Genomic DNA, 27,271 nt, shown 5'->3' with positions numbered 1-27,271 from the left:
TTTTTTTTATCACATTTGAAAAAAAAAACATTAAATTCTTGGCTTTAGATAATTACAAATAGTATGGATAACCTATAAAAAACTAGATTTTTCTTAATTTTCTACAATCTAAGAGACTCATGAAATATAATTAAAATAAAATTGATTAAATGTATCGTCCTCAAACTTGGCATTTTATTTTATTGTAGACGAAAAAAAAAATACAGAATTTAAGAATTTATATAGTAATTTTCTACATACTTAGTACATACTTAATTTTATTAGGATATCATTCTAAAATAACTTAATGTAATATTAAAAAGAAAGCGTTTACTTTTACATTATTTAAAGAAAAGTTATATCAATTTATATTAAAATTATTAGCAAAATTTTATACATTACAAAATGTTAAAGTAAATAAAGTATAGAAAGAATAAAATTATATAGAAAATATATGCAAAAACATTATACATATTTAAAAAATCTTTTTATTGACAAAATAATTTTACATAATTTATTAGTTTTATATGTTACTACTCTAAAGTACTCCAATTGTTATTATTATTTTTATAAATGTATGGATAAATAAAAGAAAAACTTAGACAGTATCGGAATGCAAATATCATTGAGTGAAATTTTAGTAAAATATTAAAAAATTTGATCAAATTAAAGTTCAAAATATTCATGAAATTGAATAAAGCTCTAAATGACAAAAACAATTTTTAAATTTTGACTCGTAATATACATAATGCCACTAAATTTTTACCCATCAAAAAAATAACTACAAGTAACTAACTACCTATAGAGTTAATATAGTTAACACTTTGACTGCCATCAACTGTTTAATTGTGGCATTGAATGTGTTAATAATTTCTAGTTAAACTAAAAAAATGAGCAGTATCAAATTGTCATACAAAACAATATAAACATAGTAATATGCATGTGCATGACACCAAATTGGATGATTTTTTTATTGCTGCAAAAAATACTATTAATTTTTTTTATATGTTATTATTTAATAGCTAAATTTAGTTATTATAAAGTGGTTATTTTTAAATTCCCTCGCAAATTTCCAAAACGTTATTCTATTGGTGGAACATAACGCAGTGTTGCCAACGTACAGAAATTATATAGTAATTTTTTTTTAACATATTTTCTTGTAAACATAGTCAAATCGATGTTTGTCATAATCGTTGTACAAATAAAACATTTAAAATACATAGATATATAAAATATCTAAATTTTTAGGCCCAAATAAACTTTAAATATCTCTTAAAGTATTAAGAGTTAATCAACTATTAATTTGGAATTAAAGTTTAATAGTTTATTTAGGTCAGAGATCCCCAAACTATTTCCAACAAGAGACCCCCTTTTCCCAAAATGAACTATTACCTTAGACCCCTATGGCCAAATTACCTACTTTTAAGATCAATTATAATTATTATTCATTCTGACTTAGGTCAATAGAAGACAGAGTAACTTAGCAATACTTTAAGTTCAATATCGACCCCAGGGGGTTGATACGTCCCCTTTGGGAATCCCTGGTATATAGAAATGGCCTCTACAGATATCAAAGTACTTACATGTGACGCAAAATTATCGTTTCTTGTTATTTTTAGGCTTGTTGAATTGATAATTGGCGCATTTAGGAATGTGTCTCTCCGCCGCCGCCTGGTTGAAGCGCCGGCCGCAGTGAGGACACGACACATAGTCAGGGTTCTCTGATGGCGGGGGAGGGGGCAAGTCGCTCACTTTACCTGAAAATTAATTATATTTATAAACACTCACATTATCATACTAATATTATAAATGCGAATGTTTAGATGAATGTTTGTTTGAAGGTATATCCGTAAAGACTCAACCGATCTTGATGAAATTTGGTACAGATGTAGAACATTGTCTGGACGAACACATAGGCTAGCACATATTACAGCTAGTTTAAAAATAAGTCTAAAGGTCAAAAGCTAATCAGGTAGATCATTTTCCAGAATCCACAATACGGACGGTTCTCTCATAATTTTAAGAATTAAGATGAATCTAAGACCTAGGTTCAGAAAGTTACAAGTCTTAAATAACTAGCTCCATATAACTTCACAATAATTTTTCGCTGGTGGCTTGAGGCTGAGGGAACAGAGAGATGTACTGACCGCCAGCTTTGAGATGCGCCTGCACCTGTTTGGCGGCGCGGATGGCCTGGATGAACTCCTCGTGCTTCTGTCGCCACGTGCTGTTCAGCTGTTTGCCCGCACCCTTGCCCCCGCCCCCACTGCCCGCCCCGCTCCCCCCACCACTACCCCCACCCTGCGCCCCCTTGCGCAGTTTGCCGATGAACGGCTCCGCTTCTGTACCCTGTGCAAACCCAAGTCACTTAGAAAATGTTTGCCGGTTTTTTTTTACGAAATAAAATAGTGTTTTTTGTAAATATTGAAAATATGAGAGTGAGATTATTACAAATATCTTGTTATTAACATTGTGAGAGATAATTTTAATGTGATAATTTGTTATAACGTGTTGTGCCATAATTATAATTTCTTGCCTTAAAAGTTTCAGCTTCAGTGCCCTGAATGTTCCATGTAGCGGATATAAATTAATTTATTATTAGTATTATTATTTTCAGGAAGAGATTAATGGATTTCGTGAAAAGTGACATCATCACGAAGGGAGTGACAATGAAGATGACGGTAGACAGATTTATTTGTAGGACGGAAACTTGATGCACCGACCAAGACAAGATCAGGGAACGTAGCGCAGGGATCAATGCGTACAGTTTAGGACATTCACCGGGTTTCTTGAATATCTAATATATAAAATACTCGTGTCACAGTTTTCGTTGCCATACTCCTCCGAAACTGCTTGTCCGATTTTGATGAAATTTTGTGAGCATATTCAGTAGGTCTGAGAATCGGCCAACATCTATTTTTCATTTTTTTTAACTGCGCGCGGATGGAGTCTCGGGCGACAGCTAGTTACTTATAATAATTTCTCTTATCAACGAAAATCGCACTTTGTATCTTTAAAAATTTTCATTATTTTAGGTGTCATCGTGAAACACGACGCTGCCGGACTTGGCTAATTTCATATCATTTCATTTCACAGACTTCACAAGATTAACAGATCCAAAGGTCTATCTAGATTAGAAACTGTCACAAAATAACACACAAACTCACCGCCAGCCTATGTTTGAGGACATCGAATGGCTTCCGTTTCTTGGCGTGCGCCTTCTTGCAGATGGACTCGTGCTTTGCGAGACGGTCGCTGGCGAAGCGACGCCCGCACACACCGCACGCATCCCCCGCGACAACCCCCGCACTACCCCCTACACTACCCCCCACACTACCCCCCGCCACCACTGACGTGCCAGACATGAACGCGTTCGACCTGGACTTACTGCCCGGCGTCTGTCACACATTGAATAATATAGTTAACTACACAAGAAATCTTACTAATAATATAAATGCGAATATTTAGATGTATGGATGTTTGTTTGAAGATATCTCCGGAGCAGCTCAACGGATCTTAGTGAAATTTGTCACAGATGTAGAACATAGTCTAGAACAGTGATTGTCAAACTTATTTTCTTTCACCGCCCCCTTTGAAAATCAATTATATTTCAGAGCCCCCTAATTTTTATTCAGCCCTAAAACTTAAAAACCACAATTTCATTGCTTTAATTAATTTCAATGCCCCCCATTTTTGGGCCCCTTATCGCCCCCACCTAGGTTTCACACGCCCCCTTGGGGGCGTTATCGCCCACTTTGGGAAACACTGGTCTAGAAGAACACATAAGCTACTTATTAACTTGTTATTTCTCACGGACGTAGTCGCGGGCGACAGCTAGTATTTAAATGGATATAAATGTCCAGAAATAGTAAAATTTTATCAGAGTTACCAATAAGTAGAATTTGATTAGGTCTAAATCTCTAATTTAAAAAAAAAATTGTTCATAACCAGACATCAGCGTCGTGCAGAGAACTCGTAATATTAAGTAATAAAAAATAAATAAAACAATAACATACCGAAGGTGTTTTCTTAAGTACCTGAAATGAAAAAAATAGTAAGAAATAAATATGTAATGCAAAAAAAAAATCGAAGAAAAGTTTCGAATTTGTAAAACTTTATTAGTATTTTATTCCTACTGTCGCTAAAGTAATTATATTTTTTAAGCTTATTATCAGTCAATTTTATTCACAATAATGTTTTGCATCACAATTTCCTTTTTACAACAAGATTCCCGGTACAATAATCTTTGTTTACTATCGTGACATGACTCAAATACCTCACATAAATCTAACACAATCATTCAAATTAAAAAAATACTTATAACTACTCACAGTGCTAGAGACCCGTTGCGTTGCTACCCTCGATTTATCAGGCATCTGCATAATTAGGTTTTATTTAAGCAATTATTATAGTACAAATAATTTGATATGTTTATCATTATGACAATAAATGTCAAATTGATTTGAATTTCGCACGATTGTCATAAATATATCAAGTAGACTTTTTAATTAGCAATTAATAATGCATAAAATGGAACGTATTTCGACGTTGTCAAAGAGTAAGTGACATTTAAATAAGAACGAATTATCAGTTACAAAAAGATCTTTTTAATCTTTGCCACTGAACATCAGGTGAGTTACTTATTCTACCGCTGACGGATTAAAAAATAACACGATTCTATTAAAATATCATTATTTATAACAAATGTGGCGTCGGTGACTCAGGGGTTAAGCACTAGACTGGCAATCTGCAGGTCCTGGGTTCGAAGTCCGCAATGTACGAATGTGTTTATGGATTTTCGATGAACATTTCATCGTAATGCAACCTGGAAATATCTGTGAAGTAATTCAAATATATATATGAGGCCTAGTAACCCCTATCTTGGGGTAGGCTCCGACCCTCACATTGGGGACTTATAGTGAGCTGATAATGAATTTCATTATTACTCACGTTACTTTCGCTGGTGACCCGTTTTGTTGAAGTATTTGTTAACTGCGGCCTGGACTTTGTTGGACTTGTCGGTCGTTTTTGTACTGGATTCCTACAGACACCGACAATTTTCAATTAAAATATCACCAGATTATTAATTTATTTAATTATTATCGAGTCGGGATTCGAACTCACTACCACGTCAATTGTGTCCTTAACCATTAAGTTATTATCGGTTTGTATTATTTAGTTGGGGTTTTATTTGGTATATTTACCTCTGTATGAGTTTCTTAACCTGCGGTTTGGGCTCGGGCGAGCGCGGCGTGGGCGTGGGCGTGGGCGCCATCGCCTCTGGGAAAGTCTCATCTTGCAAAAGACAATTGTTCTCAGCTTTGTCCACTTCGTCCACGTGTGAATAGTCACCGTTCGGTTGATTCTTCAAGACAAATGTTTTACCATAGCAACATCGTGACAAAATATTGTAAATTGAACTTATGAAATACCAATCATTGAAAATTATTTGTAATATCTTTGTGATCAAAAGAATTAACTCATAGTTGGTTTTTGAAAAAACATTGTTATCCCTGTCATTATCTTTGACAAAACAAAGATAGCGATATGTTTTATACAAGGATTTTGGTGTTAGAATCCAACGAATAGTCTGCTAATAAAATAAAACTTACCGATTGCTTAATAGGATTTAAATCTAACTCATGGTTGTGATTTAGATCACCGGAGACGTTCAAGATGTTTTCTGATTTGTGTACCTGAAAAAAATGGCAATTCAATTCTGAACTAATCGAATCATTTCGTTCAAACATACTTCGTTGTTACAACGGACATTAAGAAATCCAAGTATGTAATATGAAGTTGGATTTTATAGATTATGAACCTTTACTCCCTTTGGTATTAAAAAATACGTACTAAGGAACTCCTACAAGTAACGACTATGAGTATGGCAGTAAGTTTAAGTACTCACAATGTTTTTCTTGACGGTATGCGTGTTGGAAACATGATGCGTCTTGGCGGCCTTCCTATCGAGCGTGGTTATTGTGGTGAGCGTGGTGCGTGTGTTGGCGACGCGCGGCACCCCGTTATGCGCACGCGGCTTTGTCCGCTCCGTGTTGTGTATCGGCTGCAGCGGGTAGCTTTTGTCTATGCCCGCCTTCGTTCTGCGCTCCTCGAACATTTGTCGCACCTAGGACCAGGCAAAATATCGCAAAGTTAGTGAACTAATAACTGATGTTGCAGAATCCAATAAAATTCTGTAAGAACCGATCTTTATAACGAAAATTGTCGTAATTCTAAGGGTAAATTAGAAGATTGTATGATTGATGTAATAGTGAAGGAATAGTATGTAATAGTGAACTCACCTTGCCAGGCTGTACGTTATGTGTCGGTTGTATACTGGGGCTGACATGGCTGTTGGGGCTGGTGGCGGGCGAGAGGCGCAGCTTGTCGAGCGTACGAGCCTGCTGCGCCTCGTACAGTGACGCGATTTTCAGCTCGCGCTCCTGCAGCTGTTTTTGTTGGAATCGAGCCTAAGGGCAAAATAAATCTGTTAGTGCTATTCGGTAGAGAACATTACTTCATTAAACAAGGCTTAAATAATTTATAATGAACACTTCTGTATGCGTTGGTGTTTCATTGTCCATAAAATTTGTGGCGTATATTGACGAAAGCTACGACAAAAATCGTAGCAAGAACTCAAATAGATCTAATTGAACTGTAAAGATGTCATTGATTCCAGTTTAATAAACTGTGGGTAGATCAGTTAAACAAATTGCACAGATCAAATAGTCGTGGGCTTAGTTGTGACCGCAGTTAACTCTCCTTATACGGCGCCTGCGGTGTTTGTGTCCTTAAAACGCGGATGTAGGCCACTATCCGGATTGTCAGTAATATTGTGACATGTTGACACTATTAATTTATTTTTAACTAGGAAACCTGGCCCTGGCTTGTTTTGTACTGATTTCTGTGAACTGTGATTTTTCGGTTGCGCAGAAATTATAAAACTGCTAGTTATTTAGGATACAAAACAAATAGCACTAGCTAAATACGACCTTGCCCTGAACAGCTTCCTAATGCCTACGCTTCACTAACGACAACTTGAAGATCACTAAATTTATTGTTATATCGAATCGCTTCCGCCTCTGGCACCAGTTGTGAAGGCCGTAAATCATTGCTGTATGCTTGTATTGAAGAGCGTCGGTGGCTCAGGGGTTAAGCACTTGACTTGCAATCTGCAGGTCCTGGGTTCGAATCCCGCCATGTACCAATGTGTTTTTCGATTTTCGATTTACATATGTACATTTATTCGACGTTCTTACGGTGAAGGAAAACATCGTGATGCAACCTGCACATATCTGAGAAGAAATTCAATGATATGTGTGAAGTCAACCAACCCGCACATGGCCAGCGTGGTTGACTATGGCCTAAACACCCCTAACTTAGGGTAGGCTCCGAGCCCCTCGGTGGGGACGTATAGTGAGCTGATGATGATGATGCTTGGGATAACATTTCTATTTCCTATGATGATTTTTTATAAGACACTCTAATTTTATTAATGGTCTTTTTTTGTATTCAACCATTGTTTTTTTAGTGTCTGATTTTGCACAAAAAAATGCGGAACCGAAAGTAATTTTGGTCAAGAACAAAGTTTATTAATTAGAATATTATAAAATTATTTAAGATTTTTTTTTTATTTGTGGGAGACGAAAACTAATAATTTTGAAATGTTAGTTTTGTGAAAAATTTACTCGCTTGCCTACTTTTAACGACTAAGCAATTGTTTAGACAAAGTCTCACCTTGAAAAAAAGATTATTTGTTTTATTTTACAGCAAAGATCAAACCATTTTTTTATGCAATCGGTTCAGAAACGACGCAAAGTTTATTTTTTAAACAATCGAAAAATTAAGAAAACGTCCAAAAATATATTGTCACCTATACACGCAAACTTCCAAATACGTATCGATTTTGTAACCGATACTGAACCGAGTTTTAAAACATCGATTCCGTTCACTTCAATTGTCAATAAAGTGAAAGGAATATTGTGCACTGAAGTGTCATAAATATGTTGCACTGATGTGGGCGGAACGCTTGCCACCACTTTGCAAACTACCACATGTGGTCAACCGATTATTGACTTTGTTGTCAATTTATTGTCTGACCACATAGGTATTGCCTTAAACTAGAATTTAAAATGTCGTTATTTTAGTCTTTTCAAAGTTTCATTCAAAGTTTATTTCAATAAAAAAATCTAAAAAAAATCGTAAATATCCAAATAAGGAAAACATATTTAACAATATCGGTTACCTTATAAGGTTTTTAAGTAGAGATTTCGTGCTAAGGACGGACTGGTACTTCAAATAAGGTATTTTCTGCACAGAGTCCTAAATAAGTGATTTTAATTAAAGAGAAATGCTACACATGCTTATGCAATTTCTGGCGATAATTGTCACTTTAAATGACTTGATTCTGGTGATTTAATGATATTGATATGTTTCGGTGATTGAAATTCATGGATAAATAACATTTTAGATAACACAAAAATCCTTATAAGTTTGCAGTCATCTCGATTAAAGATGTTTCCATCCATTTGCATGTCGCGATGTGGGCTGTGCACGTCCAAGGCGAGTCACATATGTACATACATATAGATGTAAAGCTGAGAACTAGAATGCCCTTACACGGCCGCACTGACTCACCAGTCATCGACTTTACGCCTGGGAATTAAATCTAACATTTTATTTCCTTAGATACAATGTAAAAAATTCTTAGTTTGGACAGTTAAAGTACACACCTAGCTCTTACTTCGACCACCAAAACTGTGGATTTCCACTGAAGGAACACTGATACAAAAATGTATCTCGTACACGTCTCGTTTCGTTCTTATTGCAAGTTGCTAACAATAATCTATTGCAAGTAAAGTGAATCACAATATTACTTTTACACGTCGTTGTCAACACATATGTCATCACCGAGGGTGTCGGAGCATAACAACTTATGTTGACCAGGCCATAGTCAACCACGCTGGCCCAATGCCGGCCGGCTTATCTGAATTTCTCCTAAGATATGTCTATAATTTTACATTTAACAGATACATTTAAAAGTTTATATTGTGGCTGTAGGGTTGCCAGATCGCCAAGTTTACTAGCCGGATAGACCAACCAGTTTGGCCGGACATTTGGGAAAAAAGGTCGGACACCCTGTATTATTTAGAATTTTGTCTCAGTATTAATAGGTATACTCTCGTTTGGGAAATGTAAAAAGCCTAACAAAAGCCGGACAACTCGGAATTTTGGCCGGACACGCAATCAAAAAGCCTACCTATGTCCGGCTTTATCCGGACGCCTGGTAACTATGTGGTTATAAGGAATGAATAACATAGATGTATCACAGTAGGCGTCTGTCAATGTTTTCCTTCCTTATTCTTTTTATAGGCGACATCTAATTTATATCCTAGATATAATATGTACTTGGCAAGAACTTTTGTTGTGTTACAAACAAATAAATGTTTGGTAATTTTTAAGTGTTTTAAATCATGTTAATAAACATAGTTTTTTATTTGATTTTTGAATCGCTAAATATATCGGTGCTTTTTTTACCTTTTTTATTATTAAACTAGCAGTCACTCGCGACTCCATCCGCGCGAAATTAAAAATAAAAACGTAATAAATAGCCTATGTGTTCTTTCAGACACTGTTCTGCATCTGTGCCAAATTTCATCAAGATCCGTTGAGAAGTTCCAGGGATACCTTCAAACAAACATCCATCCATCTAAACATTCACATTTATAATATTTAGTAACAAGTAATATTACGACTTAAATCGATGTAAGAAAAACAGTCAGCTGTTTATATTCAATAATTAGGTACGAGTACCTTTATGCATATATAACAATAATTAGATGATGGATATAGAGCATATAAACTTACATATATGGTTGTTAATACAAAAGCTAAGAATATTAATAAGCAATATAAAGGAGCTCATTGTTTTGCGAACCTGTCCACGTTGTGATTCAACGAGGTCGACGCGGAGGTGTGATGTAACGAAGGTTACCTGCCTACATGACTAAGTCGCAAACATAACAGAAGTCGCGACGTGAATTATTATTCACTTTAAGTATATTGTAGTCAGTCATAATAAACAATATATTTGAGTTGATGACTTTAAGATTACATAAAAGTTATAAGGTAATAATATTTTGATATTAAATAACTATCTAAATTCTAGACTTAATTCATAATCTAGACGAGTTATGTTCAAAAAATATTTTAAAATTTTTATGTCAACTTTTCTGCACCTTTTTGTACGTACATATCTTTTTATGTTTTCACTTTGAAGCAAAGTAGGTAGTTACAATAATTGATTTTTTTATTAAATAAATAGATACCTGATGATTAGAAAGGGTTAGCCAACCATTCCTTATGTCAATAGGATCAGCTCCCTCCAAGGATATCGAGGAATCACTGCCAGGACTCCTCCGATTTCCTCGTTGCCACCAGTTTATTTGATCCATGGATTTATTATAGTAACGTACTTCCATTGGGTCTATCTTATTTTGACACTTCCGAAAAACAATATGTTATACGTCAGCATAAATTTTAATCTATAATTGAAAGTTTAAGTTTCGGATTTCTTTTTGCTTTGAGTTTGTACTTCGAAAGCTTTTATAACGTGAATGAAACTCTTTGCGTGCTTTACCCTTGGTGGTTATTTGTTTGGTTACTAGTCGCCTAGAGACGACTGCATACGGAGGTCAATGTCACGTCAACTTGACCTCTACTAGCGAGGTAACTTGACCCGCTGACTAACACTTCCTTATTAGATTATCGTCTGATTAAGATGTTCGTGTAATTAACAACTTTAATTTTATTTGATAAGGTTTAATTTACTATAATACATATTTATGTTAATATCTAAGTTTAAAACAGTAGAGTTTTGTTACTGTTTATCCGATCGATAGACATTTTATAATAAATCCTTCATAGAAACGTTATTAATTAATAAGTGAAACACAGCAGTAGCTGACAACTAGCCAAAGATGTTTATATTAATAATTAATATATTGGATCGTATAAACTTTAATAGATAACAGTCTCGTGTACAAAGATATTAACAGTTACTATAAGTGCATTTTTAATAAGTTCTTAACATATAAAAGATGACTACACGCCTAAATCATCGAAATAAAAGTTTAATATAACTAAAAATACTTCGTAAACGTTAAAAGTAAAAATACCTAATACATTTTAAATGACACAAGTAACAACAATGTAAACAATGTTTGAGGATATATTAGTACAGGTGCAGAAAACGCATAGTGCGTGATGCGTGACAATTTTAACTGGGGGAACGACAAGTGACCGGATGTAGGGGGGTTCTGTGGACTATCTGAGTACAAGAAATACGAAGTATTTGTAGATCTCAGCTTGTCCAGCTTATGAAAGCTCAATGTTTGAAGGAATTAGGAAAGTTAATTTTGTTTAATTGGGGAGCTAAAAACCTTAGTAGAAGACAATTATTATCAGGGTGTTTCCCTTTGGACCAATCGGCCTGGCCTAGCTCTCAATCCATAGAATTAATGGTCCCAATGGTAAAAAAAAATCCCGATCGAAAAAAGGCCGATCGATGGCGGGACGATATATTTTTCTACAGTAAAGAGTTTATTGATATAATTTATTCAGTAAGTACTTAATAAAAAGTATATAACATTTGAATTTTAAATGTAATTGTATATTTCGCAGTGAAGCAGTGCAATATTAAATATTTAAGAGAGCCCGTGGGAAATCAATGGGATAGTGCAAGCTTTACACATTGTGTGCTTTGCTATTGCAACAACCCGAAGCGAATTATAGCGAAGTTATATGACTGGAATTCTGATTTAATATTAATAAGAAATGAAAGTAGAAGATTGTTATATGTATGAATAGTTCAATTGAATTTCTACATATTTAAAAAGGTAACCTATGTTATTATTATTCTGTTATCGGATGAGTAGTAACAAAGTTCTGACTCTAGATAACAAGTAGAGTTATTCAATAGAACATTAATTGGTTGTTTTCAAGTTGTATTAAATAAATCTCACGACAGTAGACTAGTTAGACGTATTTGAAATATCATGGCTTAACACGATCGATGTGACAAGATCACGAAATTAGAATTTAAAGTTAGCCAGTGTAATTGTCCCTGCAAATCATTGATGCTTTCACTGCAGACATGCCAAAGTTGTTTGGACGCAATTCAATATTTGCCTTACTGTCGACATTGCAATTAACCCGTTTAATGTGTCTCGGTACCGCTGACTCACCAGTCATCCTCGCTTTCTAACTTTCCTCAGTTTATCAATCTTGTAAGATTTAAGATGACTAAATTGCAACTCCAAAATATAACTGCCATTTACTAATAGTTCGCAAAGTGAGCAAAATACAACCATCATTCATTCTTGATTATATTTTTACTTATATCGTTGTCTATTAATATTGTTGCATTACTTGCACTTTCTATTAAAATCAAATACAAATAATGTTGGTTTTTTATTAAATTACTAGATGTTGCCAGCGACAACATCGACGCGGAATTAATAAAAAAAAACATGATTGGTAGCCTATGTGTTCTTCAAGACTATGTTCTATATCTATACCAAATTTTATTGAGCGGATCTCAATGAAATTGACCTATTCTGGAGATACCTTGTAGCAAGCATCCATCTATCATTCCATCCATCCAAACATTCGCATTTATAATATTAGTAAGATAGTATTTTAACAGATTTTATGTAGAATTCTTCTTAATTTTTCTTGGACAGAAACTCCTACTAAACCTTTTGCCAATTTTCGTGACCTTGCGCGCAACACCCTAATAAAATTGGACTAAACTTTTGTCAAGTATATTTCACTGTCCTTCATTTTGTTGGCATAAATATTTCTAATAAAGTATCTACTTTTTATCGTATGTGGGTCGCGTAACGCCCCCGCGGGACTTGTATGTGACCATACATGTGCCGCCGTGCTGGCTGACTCAGCGCCCACTGTCTAGAGTCGCCTTAAATGACGTCACCACTTTCCTTTGGTAATTTACTCTTATTGTATTGTTGACAACAAAGAGGTTCTTTGTTATAAAATGTGTTAATCTTCGAAAAAATTGTAATTGTTGGTGTTCTGTACAAAGATGAGAGATGCCACAATATTTTTGTATGCACGTATTTTGACAATGGAAATTCATAATTATTTCAATTTTATTAATTTTCTTTGTCTAAATTTTGCATTGTTAACTATGTTTGGAAGCAGTCAAATATCGTTAGCATAACCTAAGGATCGTCTAGTGTCCTTAGGTTCTTTTATGTTTGCAATTCAGCGGGTATCGGATCTATATTGTTTAACAGTTTACGTTAATCTTATTAAATGCTTTGCGTGTTACTGACCTATGGTCTAGGGGTGCGCAGTAATCTCAGATAGTGTTACAGGATAAGTTACTAAATATACTAAGTACTGTTAGTCTTCTTTGCAGGTTGCTAACATTATACTTTTAGTCACCATTCACACAATCGCTTTTTTAACGCACGCTAAAAAAACGTTCAAATAGAACAAATGCATTTCCATGTTCACACGGCGCTTTTAAAACGCGACGCTCATTATTTGAGAACATTAATGTACTTAAAGGATTAAAAGAGGAGGAAATACGTGACAAATACATGAGACTGCCACACGTTAGTTACTAAACTATGAAGAAAAATATTTAATGTGAAATAATTTTTTTCGTGGGAATTAAATAACAGAATGGATATGAATTACAACAAAACGTACTAGGTTTTTTATGGCATTTAATATAATATTTAATAGGGTTAAAACTAGTCATCTAAAATATGACATATATTGTTAAACAAGTATTCTAGGTTTTGATAAATACGTAATCCACTCAAACTACGAGAGATTTTTTTTTATATCTTCCACTCACCAAACGATTATTTCTTTCTTTCTGTGAAAGAAAATACAAGCTTAATAGAAAGAAAACATGCAAAAGTGTGCTTTTAGAACATGAAATGCGAATAATCTTTTTACGAGGACGCTTCGTTTGTTTACAATTTACACTCAATTGCAGCGGATGTTAGTAAATACCAAAACGACGAAGTATTTAAGTTCATTGTTTGAATACTTAAAAGTGTACAAATAAATGTGTTTGCTATAATTTTATTTACCCACTGATTAAGGCCGAATAAAGCTATACGTTATACAATAATTGAAACAAAACATTTAATAATTTTAAAAAAATTCGAGAACGTTAAGTAAATCCTCGACCCTATTATGAAAATAATCAAAGAAATGTCTTTAATCTTTTCATTATTGTCCTGTCGATGATGTTATAACCACGTGTTTTATCTGTGACGATTTCTTGTAGTCACCTAGCATTGTTAAGGTGTGATTCCACTGTCGACACACTTGTATAAAAACATCCAACATCTCTCTTAATCACTTTTTAAAAGACAACAATAAGTATTAAGGTTGTCTAATAACACGTTGAGATAGGTTATGTTAAATTCTTGCGAGGCAGTATTTTAAAACTAATGATTTACGACATAAAACAAGCGTATGCTTTATAGTACATTCAAATGGTGGCACAGATGTTCTCATTGTGGTAATCCGCTCCTTATAAGGTAAAGAAATCTCACCACAGGAAATGACGTGTTGGTATTAGAATCAAATTAGAAAAATCAATTAAATTCAGTTATATGATGAAGGAAAGAAGGAATGAAACGCCAACATTACCGTGCTTTTTTAATGTCTTGCAAATTTCATAAGCAACGAGTGCATCGTTAGGTCTATTACTATGTGATATGTTATACTGTAATTAGGTTACCTGTATAATTAACACGATCGTTATGGAAGTAGGTACTACACGCTAGTAACATAGCTGTAAGACTAGATTATTGCCGCTCAGGCAAGTTGTGACCGGTAAACTTTAAGTAATTAAACGATGGTTAAATCTGGTAAACAAGTTTTATATCTTCAAAGAATATCATATGGATGGAAAAATGGATGGATGTTTGTTTGAAAGTATCTCCAGAACGACTCAACGGATCTCTATGAAATTTGGCGTACATGTAGAATATGGTCTGGAAGGACACATAGGCTACTTACTAAGTTTTTTCAGAGTCGCAAGCGACAGATAGTTGATAAATACTTCTGGAACTTTCTTTTGCTTTATGAGAATGATAAGTATAGCCATTTAACAGGTTTAATTGTTGAAAAGTTTGTATAACAGGTTTGAATTTTTTATAACAGGTTTGAATTGAACTACTTACGGTTGGTTTCTGAGACATATCATCATCCCTGTCGTTATCATTGATAAAACAGAGATAACAGTATATTTTAGACGGGGTTTCGGTCTCAGACACCCACGATTACATGTTTACTGGATCGTAAACAATTTTATACTAGTCATTGTATTATTTTATGCTTTGGTTTTATCACAATAATTTAGTGAATTACCATTGATTTTGCAGTCGGCTTTGAAAACTTTCGCATTATAAAATTCCTGTGGACACGGCGGTTGACCACTGAAATTACATGCACGATGAGCTGACAGGAACTAATTAACTAACCGAAATAGTCAGTTCTTCTATCTACTACGTTTTTGAGTCTTATCACTTAGACATAAGATTTAATATTATAAAAAGAGTGTTAGATTTCCTGAGGACAATCAGGTTTTTTGGTAATGGAAGTTTTGTTATTTAAATAAATAAGACTATAAATAAGAAATATAATACATTTTTGAAGATATTATAATGTATGGAAATTATTGATTTTCATTAGTCAAGTCATTCAGCTGTGGTCGTGGATCAAGAATAGTCATTCGGCTTTAATTGTTAATGTAGGTACCGTACTGATGCAAATAACGTATCCGTTATATGCGCAGAGAAGAATCCGAAAGTTTGGCACAAAGATTTCTAAGACAATCTTTAAGACTTCCTGTGTTTGCCTAGTATAAATCTTTTCAAATATCTTGGCGGCTCTTAACTCGAGGGTCGCTGGGTAGAACACTGTGTTAGGTTTAGCGGGGCGTAGCGATCAGTGTAGGGTACTGCGCAGCTTGTCGACAACCTTGGACCACCAAGATATTTGAAAAGTCTAATACTTATTCAGAATAATTGTAATTAGAAAGCGTTAAGCGTAAGTTTTCTCTCTAAAAGCTCTCGCTCTCTATTAAAATTTTACTTCGTCATTTATAACCCTCAGTTGAAGAATGAAGTAAAAGCAAGTAAGACGTAATACTATTTGACAATATTAAAAGGAATATAACACAAATCATAGATAATCATGACCTTAATATCTATCCATTATTCTGTCTTCTGAAAACTGTCGTAAATTAAGCATAAAGTTGCACAAAGTTGCATCAAGCATAAAAATGAGCAAGTTATGCGTTAGTTATTTATTAAAGTACTTATATTATTACAGAAGTTATATTAGTATTACGTCAAACACTTGACGAAGGTAAGATTCACACAAAGATTCTTGTCTCGAATTCCACTCGTATTTCAATACAAGAACCAGTGTAGTGCAATCTCTTCAATATAAGTAGGTTCTATAAATTGTTACGCGTGCGCAACGAAAGAGCTGCGCCTGACGGAATGTGGAATGAAGTCAGATTGAGAGTTTTATTATTTTATCTTTAGACTCATAGATATACCTTAAATTACGTGAAATAAGTCTCTCTAAAATTTATTTCAACACAATACCTACTACAATATGAAATAAATTACTGAACGAAATATCAATATAACTTGTATGACAGCATTTACGAGAGGGCAAGAGGTATTATAGGACAGCCAATAAAATATAATATTAAGATAAGATCGATAAGATACAATAGGTGGATACAACCTTTATTCTGACTATAGTATAACATATTAGTTTATAAATATTTCTATGTCACTACTCTACTACACTACTCTCTGTCACTACTCTACACTATTCTAACTCAACTTATTACTTCTTCTCGCGAGTCGCTTCGCAGAATACAATGTTAGGTGTAGGAGGGTGTAGCGGGATGTTGGGCACTGCGCAGCGAGCCGATTACCTTGAGCCGACAACATATTTGAAAAGAACTATATCATAGTATACTCTTATTAAAATTTCTAGTCACAACACCTATCTATTGCTTTATATTTATGTTGATTCAAGTGTGGTTACGGCGCATTCCTCAATTAGTCGAAATGGTCTGTTACTATTTGTTTAGCCGACGCACGAAGTGGCCACATCGTTCTGAACGCGGTATAAATAGACCCTTTATCAATCACGCGAGTGCTTAGTAATGAGGATAATAAATATGTAATTGGAATTGGTAATACACGTGATGGTAAACAAATGAATAATTCCGTTCCAATGGTAAATAGAGCTTATTTACTTATTTGCAAAGTGTGTTTGTGATTGCATTTGAAGAACTACTTTCTTTATCTTTCTCTTTCTCCGATAGCTTCTTCTTCGTCGCTGTAGTCTTTTCGAACTGGTCGCGGTCATCAGCATTCAGGGACCGCTTCACGAGTCGCTGCCACACCTCCCTAATCTCTGCCTTTGTTGCACATTTGTTGTAAAGGGACAGATACAGCCGCTCTGATCTGAATAGTCCATTTCATGGGCGACCTTCCACTTGATCTGGTGCCCTCCACTATCCTCTGCACCACCAAGCGCTCGATAAGACTCGTCATTACGTCTACCTTTGATAGCAATAGTGTACAAAAATATTCCATCTCTTTCAAAAGAAGTGTAAATATAAAGCGTTGAGTATGTGCAAGGTATTTACCCATTAGTTATACAGTGGTGAGCTTTGTTATATTTTATATGAATTATTTTTAGGTTTACAGTAAGCACTTAGTTTGTTTCGTTCAATGTAAGTAAAATGCTGCATAACAGACGAGGTATAATGATGTTCTTATCACTAAAGAGTTAACAATGCTTCAATGTGATAGATCTTAGTTTACTTCACTTTAGTTTCTACTAGCTGTCACCCGCAACTCGGTCAGCGCGAAAGTTTTGTTCTTCTAGTCTATGTTCTACATCTATGCCAAATTTCATCAAGATACATTGAGCCGTTCCAGAGATACATACAAACAGACATCCATCCATCTAAACATTAGCTTTTATAATATTAGTATGATTTAAATTGTTATTTAAATACTTCTAATTATTACACGAAACTTAAGGAAAATCTATTGCTTTGCATACTGGTTGCGTACTAAAAATTATCAAGTAAACAAGGAACAGAAAACTGATGAGCTGGAAGTCCAAAATGTTTCGATTAATTGCGAATTTAATCAACAGTATAGCTTTGCTTAAATCCACACAATAATTTAAGCAGTCCCTTAGGTAATTACCAAGTACATCTGCTAATGAAAATTAACTCATACTTACGAATACTCTATGGTTTTACTAATTGGAATAATTAACTGTTTAAGAAGCTCTGTCCCAGTGGGACGCCACTTCATCATTAGTGATTGCCGTCTCGTCTCGTAATGACGTCGATAAGCAGTGGAATCCGAGCGATGCATTGACGCTCGCTTGACTCATGCTCAACGCTGCCTACGTAAATCAACTCCAGCCTAGGGCTGACACGTATTTGAGTTTCTCCTGAATTCTCCGGATTAGTACGGTGCACATTCGGCCAAGGTCACGCTAAACAAGTCCGTAATCCTGTCTACCCCTCTAGGTGAAGAGCGTGAGTTGTGTTGTTTTTCGGGCTACGGATTTAATATCAATATCTGGAGAGTGGTTCAAGGGAGTGGAATCTTTTCTCTGTCACGAAGTTAAGGAGTTTTTTATCGCCAATTTTAGGATGTAGTTTTATTAAAAACAAAAAAAACTATCTCAAACAAAATGCGCTCAAAAGTAACTTAAAAAAAACAATTTCAAACAAAATGCACTCAAAAGTAACGTAAAAAAACAATCTCAAACAAAATACACTAAAAAGAAACAAAATAATGTCATGAAAACTTCTTTCTTTCTTTCTTCTCTCTTTCAAAAACCCTCTAAACTCTAAAGAAAGTTCTCTTCTTTCTTGTAACATGTCTATATTGTATAATTATTGTTATTTCGCAGTCGGTGTCGGCCGAAGTAAATAGGTGACATTTTATATTTGAGATGTATTAGACATACTTACGTTTATGTCCCTACTTAGGCCGAAACCGACTCCAAAATAACAATAATTATACAATATAGACATGTTACAAGAAAGAAGAGAACTTTCTTTAGAGTTTAGAGGGTTTTTGAAAGAGAGAAGAAAGAAAGAAAGAAGTTTTCATGACATTATTTTGTTTCTTTTTAGTGTATTTTGTTTGAGATTGTTTTTTTACGTTACTTTTGAGTGCATTTTGTTTGAAATTGTTTTTTTTAAGTTACTTTTGAGCGCATTTTGTTTGAGATAGTTTTTTTTGTTTTGAAGTCGGCTATTTTTTTTTCTTAAAATGTTTGTTTTATTTCTCAATTTTTAGTGAATTTGAAGTTTAATTACAAATTTCCTTAATACGTATAAGAACATAAATAAGACAAATAAAGAAAAGGACTTTCCTATTTAATATGTGTGTACTTCAATTCAAAAACTAATTTAGAATACACCAGATAACCACTTATCCTTTAAACAATGAAATAATTATCAAAATCGGTATACAAATTGAAAATTAACGAACTAATACATCGTAGCGTGCCTTTAATTTTGTCCAGCCGCGCGCCGCAGTAGCATTTTTCGGATGCGCGTAGTTTGTAATAATTTAATATCTTCCAAACTATTGATCAGAATTACATAGTTTAAAGGCTAATGTAATCTGCATTTAATACTCTAGCCATCAAACATATTTATTTGGATAAGGATTCATATCGAATATAATATAATAGCGCCGTAAGCTTACGACGCTGTTTTTCGTGTGCAATTTAATCGAAGTTTGTTCAAAATAACATGGTTTTTGTGAGACATCCATAGATGATAGATATATGCCACCTGAGACTTTTATTTAGCAAATTTAAGGATCTATAATTACTCGATACATCATTTTAATGTAGGTCATATAGTTTGACCTACGTAAGCCCAGAAAGCAAATTTGTGCTATTCATTGTAACGCGATGTAGCCTTTTTCGTTTCCGCGTAATTTTATTCTTACGATATCTCCTAAACTATTAGACAGAATGATATAGTTTCAATTGCAAATATAATCTACATTAAATTATCTTGATAATGAACATATTTATTTACATAAGGGTTAATACTGAACTTGAATAATAGCGTCGGAAATAGGGCATGAATTTAATGAATGTTTCTAAAGAAAAAAATGGTTATTGTGAGAAAACTATAAAAGATAGATATATGCTATCGCGGACTTTTATTTAGCACATTTAAAGAGCTACGATTCGCCATACATCATTTCTATGTAGGTCCTATAGTGTAGCCTACGTAAGCGCTGAAAGCAAAAATGTCCCTAATTTCCGCAACAAATTTTGAAGCTATATTCAAAATCTACTAGTCTTCTAGTTATTTAAAAAAAAAAAAAAAAAAATGGGACCCACCTGCAAGCACTTCCTTTCGATTAAAATAATTTTTATCAAAATCGGACCACCAGGGGCCGAGTTTCGCGGTAACACACATAAAAAAAAAAAAAAAAAAAAAAAATACAGTCGAATTGATAACCTCCTTCTTTTTGAAGTCGGCTAAAAAGTAGTTACAGTTTGCCAGTTCTAAGTTTATTGCTTAACAGCCCTACTCGCGGCGCCTGCGCAAACTACATATAAACCTCTAATTATGTTCATACGATGACTTGTACAGCGTGATATTTCATTGCTTTATAAGGTAACTTCGTGGTAACAGTCTTCGAGTAACAGTAGACAAATGTGATGTGTGTACACTAATAAAAGATTAAGAATGCATATGGAAATCTTATGTTCTAATATGCGAAATAACACAAAAGAGACGAAGGAATAAAAATTGTGTAATATACCAACCAAGTTCCTAAAAGAAGACGCGTGGGTGACCCAGATTTTGCAACATTACAAAACTGGCATAACTTGATTTCGGCAAAATGCCCGCCCACAATATGACATTATCGACATGACAATTTTATGAGACCTTAATTTATGGTCAGGGGAACATTAAAAATCGCTCGTTAGCCCACGTGGTCTGCTGACGCTATGATTTATTGTAGACGTGAGCTGAAGAACAAATAAACATAAATTTTCCTTTGACGTTCAAACATCTGTAGTCAATGCCTACTCCTATTTGGAACAGGTTATATTGCGTAACGAGACAATGGAATCCCAGGACATGAGGTTATATAACTTTTGATTTTCTTGAAAAGACGAACGACTTACTAAAAAGTCAACATTTTAACTCTATCACCATAGACACCAAAATAAATTAGCTTGATATTGTCATCAAAAATATCCTTATACATAAAAAAAAACAAAAGCAGATAGATAAATTCAAGGAGCATACTAAATAAGTAACGTGAAAGGGAGGTTGGGGTGAGTTTTGAAGTGATGTTGAATTGAGATTGGCGCAGTGCGGATCGGACGCAGCAGCCGCAGCCGCCAAAGCCACTGCACCAATCGCAATGAATAAATCAAAATGTTGAGTACATCAATCTGCACACCGCGGCTTGCACTCTGTAATTTACTCTGTGACTATGTCTTAACATGGGTTTTCATCGCAAAAACCTTTACAAAAACATATCCTCATCCCTTTTATTTTTATTGAATAACCAGCGATATTAAATATGTCTTGTAAAGCAGTTTAAGGAACGGATAAGCAATATTAAACTAACAGTTCATAACTTATTATACTATGTGACAACATTTGCGTGAAAATAAGTATTTCGGCAATTAAATTCCACCTAAATAACTATAGTAGTGTGGAATTCACTTATATGTGTTAGTGTCAGGTGGGACGGGTCGCAGACCGCTGTCACGAGTAGCTATCGATCGTGCCGCCACGATAACGGTTTAGGATAATCGTTGTCTCTATGTAGGTCGCAGCCAGTCACAACCTATAGCTACTGTATTGCAAATTCCCAATATATATTTAAAAGTTTTGCTTATAGAATATAATAGCACAGACTAGAGAATTAATTTTAAATAGTACTGTATATTAAAAGTATAAAATTTCTCTGTTGGTTATCTATCCTAAATCATCAACCTGATGTCTATATTATAACGGATAGTAGAGAGCAGAGATTTATTTGCTAATATTGATTGTACAGAGCAGAGATTTCGAAAGCGACCATTTAGTCAATATTTACGCTATGAATTATCCAAAGTTATTCAATTGACTAAGTAGCTAGTTGCTTTGTCCTAGATGAAGTTCCGATTTGTATAATAACTGTGAAAGTTTATTATAAAACATTTTCCCATCATATTTCGGCAGTTATCTTCGCAATAAATCCTTTACGTTTACATCCCGTGTGACACCGCGTGTGCGAAATACAGTGAAAGTGTACGTAATGTATGCCACAGCTACCTGTATTTTATAATTTAATTACCATCACTCCCTCGCATCGTATGACTGGCTACTGTACCTATATACAATATATATTGTCTTATTAAATATAATAAAATTTTGCTATTGGTAGAGACGATAAGTCGTCCAAATTGAACAGGGTAAAAACGCAGGGTAAAAATTGTCAGGTGAAGGAATAAATTTTTCAAATGTATAAAGAATAAAAAAAAATATTTGGATGGATGGATGGATGTTTGTTAGAAGGTATGTCCAGAACGGCAGCATAAATCTCGCTAAAATGTGGTATAGATGTAGAACATAGCCGTGAAGAATTAATCTACTAATTAAGTTTGTTTTTTTATTTCGAACGGAGTCGCAGGCGAGAGCTAATTTTAATATAACTTGAAATTGTTATTTAGGAAAGCTGTTTGAGTAGCACTGTATCTTACATAACAGTAAATTTTATACAATCACAACGTGATTTTTATTTATTTTTGACGAGTGAAAGTAATTACAATACAAAGCAGTTTGGTGAGTTATGACTCAATCTTTCAACTGGTTTTCGTTTTCTTATTTATTTAACAATATTTTTTAATGTACATTATGGTTTTTCAGTTATTTTTTATGTTTGTTGGCTTTCTAATTATTTTTTTATTTCCAGTTACGTATAGTTTATAAAATTACCTTGTATTCAAATAGTATTCCGTTTTTAAATCTATATCTATCTATCTATATATATAAAAGAAAGTCGTGTTAGTTACACCATTTATAACTCAAGAACGGCTGAATCGATTTGACTGAAAATTGGTGAGCAGGTAGCTTAGAACCAGGAATAGGACATAGGATAATTTTTACCCCGTTTTCTTTTTCTTTTTTATTCCGCGCGGACGGAGTCGCGGGTAAAAGCTAGTATATTTATATATAATACTTATATTATAAATGAAAATTTTTGGATGGATGGATGTTTGTTAGAAGGCATCTCTAAAACAGATGAATGGATCTCGCTGAAATTTGGCACAGATGTAGAGATTCGAGACAGAGGTTCTGGCGTACGGTAGCTTTAACATAAAAATAACTTAACAAGTTATAAAAATTATGTTATTCATTTAAAATGCGTAGGACTCGACCAGTCGATATTCAACCTGAATCATGGTCTTAATAATTAATTTTAAAAATGTTATTAATTGAAAATGTATTTTTGTATAATAAACCACAGTAAGCAATGGGAACGTACTGTACGGAAACGAGTAATTCATGTCCTTTTAACAAAACGACGAAAGCTGCATATATCGTGAGAAACATAACACGTGTTGGAAGATTGTCAGATGAAACTTTCTCACAGAATTTTTTTTATCTTTTTGCTTTAAATACCCTATATCATAATCACGAGCAATAAGAACCTAAGTACCTACCTACTAACTATTTAAACTCGGTTTCCACTGCCGAGTTGGTACAATTTTTGATTTTTTTTTTTCAAATTTTTGTAAAACTGTTACGGTAGTGGAAACCTATGTTTACTGATATTAACAATTTGTATGTTACTATATCGCTTTAACGATATAAAAGTATATTATATAAAATTGTAGTCTCACTAAGTGAAACGGTTTGTTGCTAAAAGCAAAGAGATCAAAAAGTAACGTTTCAGTTTAGTTCCATTGACTGACTTTAACTACGGTCAAGATAGGGTCAAGGTTCATACAAGCCCCGTTGAATAGAACCACCAATATCTATCTCCCTTTCTCACTAACTCATTGCAAATGTACGAATGGGATAGAAAATTAAGATGCGCAAATGCCGACGACATAGACGTTTAGCGCGTTCGAAAAACGGCCGTTGGTGAATCATGACGAGAATTATTCAAATAAGGAATGCCAATTGTTATTCCAAATTGAACTTTTGAAAAGTTCTATTTTTAATCACGTATATTGATTTTTGTTTACATTTAAAGTTATGTAAACAAAATACATTACATTTTACATTCATGTCCATACATTATGGACATGAATGTAAAATGTATAACATATTTTTATTACTGCTATTATTTGAGTTTGTCATTTGCAATCGTAGTGCCAAATGGAACCGTTAAATACAGAATCGACTAATACCGATTTATTTGGGTATATTACATGATTTATATGTTTTTAGATGTTTATTTCAGTTATTACATGATTTTTATTGTGGCGGAAATATTACGTTGGTCCTACCTACTATGTAGTTGTCTTGAGAAGAACTTCGTAAAGCGAAATACCTTAAGGAACCTGTTTGTCAGGCGGGTATTAGGGCATTTACCTCTTAGGAAGACTGATAAAATGCACTAAGATTATTGGACTTAAAAGACTTTTGTATAAAATTTCTGTGAATATTTATACAAAAATAACTTTAGTTTTACACTTTTTGCCAACACTTTCTTTTACTGTACTGATTCCTGCACTTTGACATTTCCTAAATATTAAACCCTGATAAATATGTAATAAATAATCTAGTACGTCATCACACACTAACATTACGAAATTCATCAACATCAGTAAGTTGTTTATGTAAAAAAATTTCCACACAAAATTCTCCATATCAAAGAAAAAATGCATTTCAGGAACAGGCTTTATGCAAATATTTGCAGGTTCGTTAGCGAGAAATAAAAATAAAAAGGCTGAGCTTGTTTCCGCCAGACTAGACAGACGGATGGTTTTAATGAGGGAGGGCGCAGCGAAATGTGGAAAAAACATCAATAAAGTATACAGAAGAATAAAGTTACGGCATTTTTAAAGTATCTTTTTTAGTGCAAAACAACGTAAATTCAATCAATAGTGTATTCGTTTATTCACTAGTCGATTGACACATGTTCTGTTTATGTTTATAGTTATTAAACTCATTTAAAAGATTTTTGTTTTTATAGATGTATGAATGTGGAAGAAGCGATAGAGGTGTGCCAGGATTTTGTCAATTGGAACTGGGCCACGGGAGTGAGTTGAGTGTTTTTTTTAATTTTTATTATGTAATATTTAAGCTCACAGCAATGATGGACATCAACAGCTAGTTTGATAAACGAACAAACCATAGATTTCCGAGAACAAAATCTCTATGTAAAACATATCGTCAACCCTGTCATAATCTTTGACAAAATAAAGGTAAAAATATGTTTTAAACGGAGATTTTTGTCTCGGAAACCCACGGTAAGTAGATTCTTTTTTCATTTTTTATCCATAAAAGTACATACACAATATTAGTTGCCATAGTAACATTATTTGTTTTGACGATACCTAATTTTTTGAACCACGCTTACAACTATCTATAACGTAGGGTAAATTTATAGAAACATATGAGCAAAAATTGTAAAAAAAAACCCTGCGAAGCTGCAGTTACATCTACAAAACTCACGCCCGTTACCCAGAGGGGTAGACAGAGACCTCGGCCTTTCATTTAGCAAGGTCCGGACACACATCTCTTTAGCTTCATTCACATTTATTTGATGACAGCCAGTAAGCACCTTTTAATTAAACATTAGGGTAATATTAATAGGTAGCGGAAAAAACATGTACCTACAAACCCAAATGTACTACTATTATTTTTTATTATTGGTTATTTAAAGCTTAAGATTTCACATAAAATAAACATTATGCCAGGAATTCGGGATATAACCACGATCTATATAAATAAAAATGTACAATAAATTTAAAGAACCAACCTGCATTTGGAGAAGTCTAGATCCACCACCTTTCTCCATTTTCTTATAACAAATTTGGACACAACTGGAAGATGGAAGTCACGAATTTGAAATAAACAATGTTTGTAATAACTGTACACACGAATTAAAATTTGCAATAAAATATTATAAAATACAAACACAACAATCACAAAATTTGACACAATAAATGACAAAATGCCTAAATATCTTTCCCGCGTTTTAAATCGAACATGGAATGGGTACAGATAAGTAAAGCACGTTTTTGAAATTATGAGTTATCGTCGTAACGATAAAGCGAGGCAACGGTCGCTGCGCGACTCAGCCAGCTGTTGTGGCGAATGCAAGGCGCGCGGCCGCGAGATGGCGTGGCGGGGAGCGCAGTCGGTATTACTGTGCCCTGAGCTGAGTCTGAGTAATCGACTGACTGCACTGAATTATACCTACGGCGCCTCCATTCCTTAGTACGTTTGCAATGACTTTAGTTAAATAAAACTATTTATGTAAAATAAATATACATTGGCATCGCGGATTATTTGCGAGCCCGCAGCTTAATCCATAAAAAACCGTCGCAAAATTTATCGATCGTTAACCTATGCCGGGTAAATTATATTGTCGCCATTTATGATGTAGGTATATAAGCTTAGTTTATTATCATGAATCATGATGATGGTAAATTTGAATGTCCCATTTTTTGGATCTGTTTGTTATATTTACATTTTAACTAGTTGTATTAGTTGTCTGTCAGTTAAACAGATTAATTACTTCATTAATAATACCATTCCTTTCCGTCATGTCCTGATCATCGAAGCATATCTTTTGAACTGTTACACCACAGACTTATTCTAAGTCACGGTAAGGAAAACCTACTTTGACGAAGATTTTTCTCGAAAGCGACATCGAGCGGAAGGTTTTAAAGCAACAGTGTGCGTACTTAGGTATAACTTATTACCAGAGCTTGTTTAGTTTTATAACTGCGCAGTAGATGGCGCTGAGGGCAAGTTTTAAATTTAATAAAACTCCAAAAAACATTCAATTTTGCATTCTGGGAAATTTGTTTCGACGCCTATTTGTATCTTTCTCTCTGTGTGGGTCGTTTTATCATTCCTGAGGGTCGCAACCTTTCTTCCTGATCTACTTCCCACTTATTCATAAAGGTCGGTATTTTTTTCAAAATTAAACAAAATAATAACCCAAAGGCGTTTATT

The 27,271-nt window shown here is 34.1% G+C and overlaps 1 protein-coding gene across 1 annotated transcript; it reads right to left on the bottom strand.

The window, feature by feature from the left end:
• Positions 1-1,541: 1,541 nt before the first annotated feature.
• LOC106716149 (zinc finger C2HC domain-containing protein 1C) lies at positions 1,542-26,478 on the bottom strand. The gene is made up of 11 exons (XM_045681873.1): positions 26,067-26,478; positions 6,282-6,449; positions 5,888-6,106; positions 5,592-5,675; positions 5,184-5,344; positions 4,930-5,020; positions 4,311-4,355; positions 3,996-4,016; positions 3,147-3,377; positions 2,127-2,328; positions 1,542-1,736 (listed from the first exon to the last, which is right to left on the bottom strand). Exons 1-11 carry the CDS (start codon positions 26,103-26,105, stop codon positions 1,576-1,578), a joined length of 1,422 nt encoding a protein of 473 aa, XP_045537829.1. The 5' UTR covers positions 26,106-26,478; the 3' UTR covers positions 1,542-1,575.
• Positions 26,479-27,271: the final 793 nt, after the last annotated feature.

This window comes from Papilio machaon, chromosome 17 (genome assembly GCF_912999745.1).
Source record: "Papilio machaon chromosome 17, ilPapMach1.1, whole genome shotgun sequence".
NCBI classification, from domain to species: Eukaryota; Metazoa; Arthropoda; class Insecta; order Lepidoptera; family Papilionidae; genus Papilio; species Papilio machaon.
Note: the sequence above shows the minus strand (reverse complement) of the source record. Positions and strands in the feature narration are given on the sequence as shown.